The sequence below is a fragment of the Kryptolebias marmoratus genome, linkage group LG4 (genome assembly GCF_001649575.2).
Source record: "Kryptolebias marmoratus isolate JLee-2015 linkage group LG4, ASM164957v2, whole genome shotgun sequence".
In the NCBI taxonomy this organism is placed as follows: domain Eukaryota; kingdom Metazoa; phylum Chordata; class Actinopteri; order Cyprinodontiformes; family Rivulidae; genus Kryptolebias; species Kryptolebias marmoratus.
Window position 1 is genome coordinate 3083165 of NC_051433.1, and position 10976 is coordinate 3094140.

The window sequence follows — 10976 nt, forward strand, 5'->3', positions numbered from 1 at the left end:
TAACCCCAGCCCAAAAAGCCCTAACCCCTTGAACCCTGGGGAGGCCCTGACCCTAGCCCCAAAGCCATAACCCCTTGAACCCTGACCCTAGCCCAAAAAGCCCTAACCCCTTGAACCCTGACCCTAGCCCCAGCCCCAAAAGCCCTAACCCTTTGAACCCTGGAGAGACCCTGACCCTAGCCCCAAAGCCTTAACCCCTTGAGCCCTAACCCCTTGAACCCTGGAGAGACCCTGACCCTAGCCCCAGCCCAAAAAGCCGTAACCCTTTGAACCCTGACCCTAGCCCCAGCCCAAAAAGCCCTAATCCCTTGAACCCTGGGGAGGCCCTGACCCTAGCCCCAGTCCAGTCTTCAATTAAAATTTGTGATCTGATGCCACCTACCAGATGTTTGAAGCTGAAGTGACTGAAAACACGTCAACAATGGTGATTCAGGCAGGCTTTTCATACTTAGTGGCATGAATGTATTGTTTTTAACTTTTGTATTGTGACGCCTGTTTGGCTGATGTAAAGGCCTCTCTAAAACGTTGGTTGATTGAACTGAATCAATATTAAATTTGATGTTGTTATAAATGTGAAGTTTTAGCAACAAAGAAGCAGATGAAGTGGTGAATGGAGCTGGAAGACAGTTTGTTTAAAAGAAAAACCAGAAGTCAATATTCTACATTCCAGTTTATTTCAAGGATCAAATGTACAGTAGTTTCATATTAAGACACCCGTTCCCTAATAGAAAATGAGACGCTTCTCCCATCCCCAGCTCAAAAACCCTCATCTTAAAACAAACAAACAAACAAAAAAAAAAATCGGATGAAAAGTAGCAGTGATGAGGCAACGACATGAAGGTTGGGGCAAAACGAGACTCATGGAGGGGTCAAAGTTTCCACACAAACTGAAAACCCAAATCCAGCTACAGGACTTCTGCAACGTCCAACCTGAACCGAAACGGATCAGAACTGAGCCGCAAAGTCAGACTGGCTGGTGGGAAAAGTCAGGAAGGGACAGAAGATAACCATGATGAAGTAGTGTGTTGTGCAGTGCAGGAAACAGCAGACAGGAAATCCTCCTGACGACATGAACCGAGCGAGGCAGCTGAACAGACAAACTTTAACATCCGAGCTCCAGTTTTTCCTTGGAACAGAGATCCCAGACTCATTTTTTTCTTGAAATTCACACTTTTGCTGAGAAATCCTTTGAGCGCAGATTTGTTTCTGTTGTTTCATTGGTTGGTTTCTTACAGCAACCAGGAACGCATTTTATTTTGTTCCTGGCAGCGTGCATCTAAAGAAAAGTGCTACGTTATTCCAGTCATCCAGCTCTGTTCTATTGTTTGTCCCAAATCCTGCTTTTGGACTATAGAGACAGGATTTTCATCAATTAATGGTACAAAATCTATTAAGTGCAAAACCAGATTCAACGGATCGATTCGGGGCAGCAGTAATTAATACGTTACATCCCACTGATGTTCTTTAAACTTGATTAAATTCACCGTTTTGCTTCCTGGATTCACTGCATTCAAACTCATTCTGTCCAATCCAGCATCTGCTCCCTGGGAGGTGCTGAAATATCTTTTGCGTTTTTAAAAATTTGTCGCTCTGCAGCTTTCTGATTGGACAGTAATTGGCAGTGCAGCTACGGTGCAGGAGCAGCGGCTGTTTGTTTGTTTGTTTCCTTGTTCTTGGCGCATCACGGGACGGTGACGGTAAACGGAGACCCTGGGACGTGGTCGTCACCCCACTTGACCACCAGGATGTAACTGCCCCGCTCCTTCAGCAGGTAGCTGACGTTGTACTGCAGGTTGCCCAGATGTTTGACGAGCACCTCCTCGCAGGGCACCTGAGGGCCGTGCACCCCCACCAGCAGCATGTTCTTACCTGAGGAAAGGTGGAGAAGACGTGTCAGAAACATCCCAGCGCCGTAATGCTGCTGCTGCTGTTCTTTCTGCGACCATTATGCAAACAGGTCAGAGCTGTAGCGCCAGTTCACAGCAAGAGATTAAAAATACAGCAGAGAATGAAAGAGTTAATTGTGAGGGACATGTCTTTATAAAAGAAAAATGGCTGCTGCTGAAGAGCTCAGCTCCTCTAGTAGGAAAGAAAAACAGCGAAGCTAATGTTGGCGTTAACGGACTCGCCGCTGCGTTCCCGGAGACATTTTCTACCCGTCTTTGTTTGTTGGCAACTCTAAATTGTCCCTGGGTGTGAAAGAATGTCTCATTTGTCTCCAAGCGTCCCTGTGATGGACTGGAGACCTGTTCAGGTGTCCCCCGCCTCTCACACAGTGACTGCTGGAGACAGAGACCAGCTCCTTATGATCCGGGAAGGGAGGATGGGAGGGAGGGATGGAAAGATGGACAGACAGACGGATGGACAGACGTACGGATAGACAGATGGATGGACAGACAGACAGACGGATAGACAGACAGACAGACAGTTGGATGGACTGATGGACAGACAGACAGACAGACAGACATACAGACAGATGGACGGATGGACAGACAGATAGACAGGTGGACAAATGGACGGACGGATGGCGTCTCCTACCAGCTTTGCTGCAGTCGACAGAGAAGCTGCTCCTCTGGCCCACGAAGGCCTTGCTGAGGCCCAGTCCTCGGCTCAGCACCTTCTTGGCATCAGAGTCTCCCGGTCTGAGGGCGGCGCTGTGCGTGAAGCTGCTGCTGGACCCCCGTACGGGCACATCCAGGACCAGCATGGACGTCTCGCTGGCGTTGGTCACATTCACCAGACGAGAACCTGTCGGATGAAAACGGTGAGACTGAAGTATGCTGTGGCTGCTGGGGACACCTGGTTTGGACAGAGTGACGCTCATCACTGTACCTGTGACTCTGGCCTTGAAGGGACTCCCAGGGATGTGGTTCGGTCCTCCATATTTGATGCTGACCAGGTAGTTTCCAGGTGCCATGGGAGTGTAGAGTACTTTGTAACCTTCTGGGACCTCCTGGCAATCCAGTTTAACCTTCGACGGACCCTCGATGGTCACGGCCAAAGACCCGGGACCGGCTTTAGTGTTGTTGATGATGAACTCTGACAGGGTACCTACAGGAATGAAACGCTTCATTTGGTCTCTTGGTTCTTGAAGAGTCACTCAAAGACATCTTGGTGGCGATTCTCTGTCATCCAGGACGTGACGATCGGAAGAGTTCATTTATTTACTCTTATTTTTTCTTTTCTCGTCTTTTAACAACGTTTTGCTCTTTATTTCAGAAACTGTCTCAAACTTAAACTGAAGTCCAACATTTCCAGCTTAAAACTTGCTTAGTTTATGTGAACTGAACTCACAGGTAAATTCTGCTCCCTCCCCTCCCTCCTGAGGGTGGAACTAACCTGTTGGCCGAGTCCACATGATGTTTTTAGTAGACCGGACCATTAAAGACCCTAATGACCCTCAGGGTGGGTCTTTAGGGTCTTTAATGACCCTCAGGGAGGTAGGGGAGAGGAGGGGGAGTGATTTGCATGAGAGTTCAGCTCACATAAACCAAGTAATTCACACATTTCAGTTTGAATTAAGAAAACTTCCTGAATAAGAAGCGGCTCACCTGCGGTGCCTCTCTCCAGTCCAGCTCCATACGCTGAAACCAGACCAGGCTCTCCGGTCTGTCCCGGTTCTCCGACTCGGACCTGGAAAGGACTTCCTGGGATGTGAGACCCGTTGAATTTCACGTCGATGGTATGGACGCCGTTCTCCCTGGGGATGAAGCGGACGGCGTACTTGTCTGGAAGAATTCAAAAAGCAGAGGACGCGCGTCTGGGTTGATTGGCCCTCCGACCATCACTTTAGAAACACCAGTACAACCCGGACAGACCTCTGTCCAGCTCCGTGACGACGCACTCCTCCAGAGCTCCAGACGGGCTGTGGACTTTGGCCTCCATCTTGCCCTGCGCTCCGTTCAGACGCACCGCAAAGGATGCTGGGTGATTCACCTTAAGGCCAGACTCCTGCCGAGGCGCACACACGGTGAGTGAACCGAGACGAACACCTGATCCTGCTCCCAAACACCGACTCAGAAACACAGAACCATTTCAAATTTAAACAGAACCTCTGATTTCTCCTCTTACCTTCAGTTCTGCTCCAACAAAACTTCACTACAGCCCTCAAAATGAAGCCTTTTTATAAATAAACCCTTCTCTTAAACAGATATAAACACGGCGAGCTAAGAACTGAGCTGTCGGCTCTTTCTGGTGTGAAATGAGTTCAAGCGTGGACAGGAAGTAGGCCGGAGGAGCCACGCGGCGGCGCGGCGGTGCTGTTAAAAGCCTTTAAATGAAACACAAGAGAAACACCCGCAGTTCCACACCAAATCAAAGGAGGGATGACCAGAGCCAGGCAAAAAACAGAAATAATCCCGACCAAACAGAACAATCAGCCGAAGGAGACGTCTGCTGGGACGTTCTGGGTTTTGTAATCTTTATACCCCCCCAAGATCTCTTTAACCCTTTTAAAAGCATCGTTCTCTTTACGTGCCGTTTTTGTTTTCTTGTGTTACTTTTAGCTTTTAGCTGGTATTCTGCCTCTTTCAGCTTTACCAGCCCATTTCCTCTTCAGCATTCGCAGCTCCTCTGGTGACAGTTCCTCCTCTGGGAGCTGGGATCTTTGCAGAGGTGGGAATAAAGAGCAGCAGCAGTTTCCGTGCGTTTTGACTGGCTGTGGTCACGTCCATGAGGCCAGCTGCATAAAAAGGACCGGTTCTTTCAGACCCTGCGAGGTGGGCAGAACATCGGGTCTCATTGCAGAACATCTGCAGAAGCGAATGTCTGAAATCCTTCAGTTGTTCTGACTTTTATAAAAAGACACCACAACAGGATCTTTCTTCACGGCGGACTGAAGCGGCTTTAAAAGAAAGATTTCTGTTTTTCCTGCAGGAGTTCACGTCTTTATGCAGCCGAGCCTCAGAGCCCTTCAGAAAAGCAGGAACAGGTTCTGGGTGTGGAGGTGTCTCCTCGTGCCTCACCTGAAGGCCGGCAACAGTGAGGCGCCGGGCGTCGTTGATCGGAGCGACCACGGGAACCAGGTAGGGGCTGTCGGGTATGTGCTGCTCGTTGAACTTCACCGAAATCTCGTAGTCACCTACAGAGGAGGGGAGACAGGATGAAGGTGCGGCAGGGGTCCGGGGGTCCAGGTAGGTGAGCCGTGTGTGCGTTATCTACCAGGCTCCTGGGCCACGTAGGAGATGCCGCAGGAGCCGTCTTTACGGTCGTCGAAGGCGATCTCTGCCCTGCTGGGTCCCTCCACCGCCACGGACAGACCGCCGGCTCCCGCCTCCCTCGTCCAGATGCTGAACTCAGCTGGAGCGTCAGAAAACAAACAAACAAATCAGTTTTCCTCAGTTTTAAAGTGGACTCATCTGTTCAGTGGCGGCGCCCAGCGTGTACCCGGTTCTCCGGCCAGAGCTCCCTCCAGTCCTGGACCTCCTGCTCTTACTTTGTCGGGACCTCCCTCTCCCAGCGGCCCCACGGTGAACTGGAAGGGGCTGCCCGGCACGTGCACGCCCCTGTACCTCACGCTCACGCTGTGCACGCCCGTCTCCGTCGGCACGAACCGCACGAAGTACGTGTCGTTGCCCACGGCAACCAGCTCAGCGGGCCTCCTGGATCCGGACGGCGAGGTAACTTCTGCGGCGACGTCCTGCATGTCGATCCCTGCGAAGAGTTTCAGTTTTTACTGCGCTCAGGGCGCATGCGTCACGTCATAAACTCAAGGCCTGCGGGCCAAACCGGGCCATTTTATCACATAATAGACGTGGTCCACCAATCTGCGACAGATCGAGTTATTTTACTTCAAACACTGAGCATCGAAACGCTGATCGAACTCCTGGTGTCAGGCCAACTAAGAGTCAATTTAAGAGTCTTTTTCTGCGTTTTATTCTTGTTTCAAACTCAAAGGTTGTTCAGGAAAAAGTTGGCAAATTTAAATGAGATTTTTTGATTCTTTAGGATCTAAATTCTGCATAAAACGTCTTTGAGAAAAGGGCGTTTGCATTTCTAGATGAATATTTTGACTTATTCCATCTAAAAACCAAAGTTCATTTAGTCCTCGACTTGGACCAAGTGTTGAATTTCGGCTCCTTTGTGTAACAGAGTTTGGCAGCTCTGAATGATGAGGTCACAGACCTGCCGTTAACGATTCTAAACACACGTCTGAACTGGAAACATTTTCCTTCCCGTATTATCCGCATGCGTCTGGTAGTCTGAACCCGATCCATCCGGAGCGTCGGGGCAGAGCTTTGACATCAATGTCCTGGTGTTTAAAAACATAAAAGTCTGCTCAGCTGTCAGCTGATTAAAGTCAATTAAAACAGTTATCTTTGGGAATACTCTGAAAATACAGGTTTCTGTGTTTGATTTGGTTTTTGTTTCTTTTTTAACGGGAAAATGTCCAATTTGTCTGGATCTTTCTGTTCGGATTGTTTTTGGACCCTCTGTGGTCACCGGATGCTGTAAGTCTGGGCAGCGTTAGCTGGGTTTAGAGTCCATCTTTGCTCCGACAGAATCAAGCTTCTTAGGATATAATTTGACAAAAAGTACGACTCAGAGTTTACGTAACCCCAAAGGTCCGAACGTTCGCTCTGTGACACCCAGCTGACAATATGGCTCAGTGTCTGTCTGTCCGTTCGTCCACCAACAATCAGATAACCTAAAACTGGTTACAAACGACCAAATCTGAAGAGCTTCTACAGCCGTTTACCTGCTGAGGCAGACTCCACTTTTTATCTTAATGTCAGCTTTTTGTTCCTTAAGTTACTCTTGGTAAATAAATAAATAAATAAAATGTTTAAGACAAAGGGTACGGGTCAGTAAATCCAAAAGCATCCGGCGTCTGCAGCTTTCACAATCAAACTAAATGTGCTTAAAGCTTGAAATAAAGATAATACTGTAAATAATATGCATAAATTAAAAAAACAAAACTAAAGTTTGTGACATAATCAAATTAAAGCTCTTTAAGAGACGGAAAACTGGACTAAAAAAACAATGTTCAAAAAGCTTTAATAGAAACAAAGACCTGATTTTAGTCTTTGTGTTAAAACATAATAATAAACCTTTGGACTGGACTAACATTCAGGATTTCAGATGTTTTAGTTTTTGCTCTGATTGAAGACCGATTACCTCGTTAAATAAAAAGTAAAGAGCGAAGAAAGAAGCGCGACACGCTGCAGACCTTTCAGAGCAACCCCCGGCGTTAGAACGCACCCTCCACCACAGCTCCACCAGCAGAACCGAGGCCATCAACAACCCAAACGCCCCTCGCCGCTCGCGCCCCGCCCACCAGCACCAGGCCGGAGAGGCCGGAAATGAGGCGGAGCCGAGAGGCACTCCGATCCGGCGCCACGCCGAAGCTCGGTCTTCCGGACCACCAGAGGGAGCAGGAGGAGAGGAAGGAGGAACGGCAAAGGTGCTGCCGAGACAAGACCAGGAGGAACCAGCTGACTGGAGGAAGAGGAGGAGGAGAGAGATGAGAGGAAGGAGGAGGAGGGGGATGATAGATGAGAAGAAGGAGGAAACAAAGGTTGGGAAAGGAGGAAGCACAAAAAAAGGAGGGAAGAAAAATAAAAGTGGACAGAAGTAGTTAGAACAGAGCAGAACCGGAACAATAAGACTTAGAACGTGTGAAAGAAGAGAGAAGAACAGGAAGTTAAACCTTCAGACAGGAAACTGTTCCACAGTCAGAGCTCAGCCGGGCCTTTGGATTGGTCTCATGAAACACAGGTGTGTGTGTGTGTGTGTCTCTACCTGGTATCTTCAGGTTAAGGTCACACACACTCCCCACGCCAGCCACCGATGCCGCCTTCTGTCGACGGGTGATGCTCTCACGTATCCGGCCTTCTCCAGTGACCTGCACCGTGAACGGACTTCCTGTTGGCGAAGAAAGGGACGAGTTTCCCGTCACGCCTCACGGAATCCTCCGGAAATTTAAATTTAAACTTGGAAGCAAATCTGAAACTTTCAGCAAGAGATGAACCAACGGTCCGACTGAACGGTCAAAGCTAAAAGGAGCTGAACGTTAGCCGAACGAGGCGAAGGTTTAAAAAATAAGAGTCTGGTCCTGCCTGGGATGTGGTCCTCAGCAAAGCGGATGGAGACGATGTAGTTCCCAGGTTCTGTGGGACAGTAGGTGACCTCACAGGTCCCGTCCTCCAGGTCCTCGGTCTGGATGTCCACTTTGCTGGGCCCTTCGATGGATAGAGCCAGACCGCCGTAACCTAAACGCAAACACAAGCGGATGAAACCAAACCGACAGCTGGGTTCTGAGAGGTCTCCGGACCCGACCGAACCCACCGGCCTCCTGCGTGTCCACCACGAAGCTGGCGTTGTTGAAGGTGGTGCCCTGGACGAGGCCGTCGCCGTGAGCTTTGACCCGTCCGGCGTCGCCGATCTCGGACTGGATCACCATGATGGTGATGGGGCTGTTGGGGACGTGTCGGCCATTTTTCAGGATGCTGACCACGTGCTCGCCCACCTCCCGGGGGATGAAGGAGATGCCTGGGGGGGACGATGGAGAGGAAATAACAAAGGGGATGAGACGACAATAAGATGGAGTAAAGAAAGATGGCCGACTGCCTGCTGGCGTTACCGATGTGGTTGTTGGCCATCCTCTTCAGCAGGCAGGGCTCGTCACGTCCAGACGGCGCCTTGATGCTGGCGGTCAGCACGCTGAGGTCGCTCTCGTTGATGTCCAGAGAGAAATCTGCAGCTGAGCCCAGTTTGACCTGAGAGCGCCGCTGGTTGTCCTCTGAAGACACAGAGACGCCATGACTGAACGCGTACAGCTTTATGGTTACAGCTGGGAGGAGCCTCTGGTTGTTTGGACCATCCAGGCTGCCGTAGTGACACGACTTATACAGATCATTTACTAAACTGCAGCGTTTTCAGTACTTTTCTAATTTAAAATATGTCACGTGTATAAATGTGTGTGTGTGTGTGTGTGTGCGCTCGCTCTGACCGGTGATCCTGGCGTTGAAGGGGCTACCGCCGATGTGCTCGCCGTTGTATTTGACCAGGATGTTGTAATCTCCCGGCAGGACCGGCAGGTAGCTGACGCTGCACGTCCCGTCCTTGTTGTCCACACAGCTGATCTCCGCTTTGGACGGACCCTCAATGGCCAAGTCCAGACCTCCTGGACGGACGGGACGGAACGGGACAGGACGAGACAGGAAGAGGCAGGACAGGTGTTCAGACGAAGCAACAAAAAACACGGATTTCAGAATCTGCCACAACTACCACAGTTAATTAAATAAATGTTTCAAATTAAACTCCTAAATAACCAGAGAAACACTGAAGACTTTCTGAAAAAGCCAAAACTGAGATATCATAAACACTTGCTAAGGGCAAAACACACCAAAAGGCCAGCTAAAAGTACCATAAGGCCGGCTAAAAGTACCATAAGGCCGGCTAAAGGTACAAATATCCATCTATGTTTCTTCTGTTTGGTTCTTTTCTTTCATAAAATCACTGAAGCTGAATCTATTTTTGGCTCGACAGAACACGAAGCTCACTTGAAAAACGTAGCAAACATTTATGTTTAATAAAAATCTGTTTATTTAAAGAATATTTGACTAAATCAAAGAGAAGCCAGTAAAATTATCTGTAAAGTGTTTGTTGTAATTAGAGAATAAAACTCTGGTCAAACCATCTGGTCTTGTTGGGTTTCAGACCGTTTCTCATAAAAACATCATTTCCGGTGGTTATCGCACCTTCAGACGCCTCGTCCGTGAAGACTGTGAACGTTGCCAGCTTGTTGGCGACGCCGTAGCTCAGTCCGGGGCCGTAGGCCGTCACGTTTGGACTGCTGGCTGGGTTCACGTAGAACTGAAGGGGAGACTCTGAAACAAACAGATTTATAAAAAGACTCCATTTAACGGTGAGGCTGCAGTTCTTCTTCCGGACAGCAGGGGGCTCCATTTAGCCCTTCACGGTGGTTTTGGGTTTCTGCTGCCGACCTGGGATGTGCGTGCCGTTGTATTTGATGTGCATCTCGTGCAGGCCGGCCTCGGTGGGAGAGTACTGCACCATGACGGTCCCGTCCAGGTTGTCCGTGATGAGAGGCTGAGCAGATTTACCTGAAGGCATCAACACCTCACCTGAGACAAACACACAGGAGGCACTTTCTTAAAAACACCTGAGGCAGCAGTTTTCACCTTTGCTTCCTGGTTTTAAACCAACATTAGAGGTTTATAGAGCAGCAAACGGCTAACAGACACATTTCTGAAATAAATTCATTAATTTAACCATTTCTGTGAGCTGAGGTCGTTCAGGTAAGACGCTAATTGTTCTGATGGTTTGCGACAGGAGCGTGTCCGTCGGTTCTCTACCTGTGACTTCGCCCTTCCTGAAGGAGAACGGTATCACCATGTCAAACGGCCTGAAGCCGCTGCCGTTCACGCTGCTGCCGACCGATTTGTAGTTTTCCGATGTCACCTGGAGGAGACAGACAGACGGGCGGAGTTAAAACGCAGCCAAGCCCCGCCCACTCAGAGGGGCGTCCTGGGAAGGGGAGCAGCAGTGAAGCGGGAAGAAGAGCGTGGTGGTGATGATGACGATGAAGCAGCCACAGCGATGAAGGAGAGGAAAACCCCCCAGAAATGAGGCGGCGCCGTCTGTTAGTTCGCTGCGACCCCATTGGCTGAGGCGAAAAGGTGAAGCGATGAGCAGCTTTAAAGTGGAAAGAGAGACCTGAAGAGAGGAGCGTGCTCCCAGGTGTGTAAGAGTTCATTAAACCACCGAGCCAGGCGTCCTGATCATCCCTTAAAGCACACGTGTCAAACTCAAGGCCCGCGGGCCAGATCCGGCCCTCTGTAACATCTCATCCGGCCCTCTAGTCTGGTTCAGATCGAGTCTCTGATTCTTATTTTGCTTAAAAAAACTGAGCCTAATTAGTGAAGTTTTCTCTGACAGTGACTTAGAAGCCAACAATATATAGTTTTAATTTCTGTATGATCAGGTTTTTGTCTGTTTTAATGTTAAAAAAT

General features: G+C 49.3%; 1 protein-coding gene across 1 annotated transcript in view; it reads right to left on the reverse strand.

The window, feature by feature from the left end:
• Positions 1-651: 651 nt before the first annotated feature.
• Positions 652-10976, reverse strand: part of LOC108244931 (filamin-B) — a 46962-nt gene continuing 36637 nt past the window's right edge. Inside the window, exons 34-49 of the mRNA XM_017431478.3 lie at positions 10320-10425; positions 9948-10088; positions 9702-9830; positions 8951-9124; positions 8582-8740; positions 8287-8490; positions 8058-8210; positions 7741-7863; positions 5386-5652; positions 5161-5298; positions 4965-5080; positions 3819-3951; positions 3552-3728; positions 2833-3051; positions 2539-2748; positions 652-1869 (exon numbers count right to left, since the gene is read on the reverse strand). Of these exons, the coding sequence (XP_017286967.1) occupies positions 1682-1869; positions 2539-2748; positions 2833-3051; positions 3552-3728; positions 3819-3951; positions 4965-5080; positions 5161-5298; positions 5386-5652; positions 7741-7863; positions 8058-8210; positions 8287-8490; positions 8582-8740; positions 8951-9124; positions 9702-9830; positions 9948-10088; positions 10320-10425 (2637 nt within the window). The 3' untranslated portion in view covers positions 652-1681. The remainder of the gene's footprint in view (positions 1870-2538; positions 2749-2832; positions 3052-3551; positions 3729-3818; positions 3952-4964; positions 5081-5160; positions 5299-5385; positions 5653-7740; positions 7864-8057; positions 8211-8286; positions 8491-8581; positions 8741-8950; positions 9125-9701; positions 9831-9947; positions 10089-10319; positions 10426-10976) is intronic.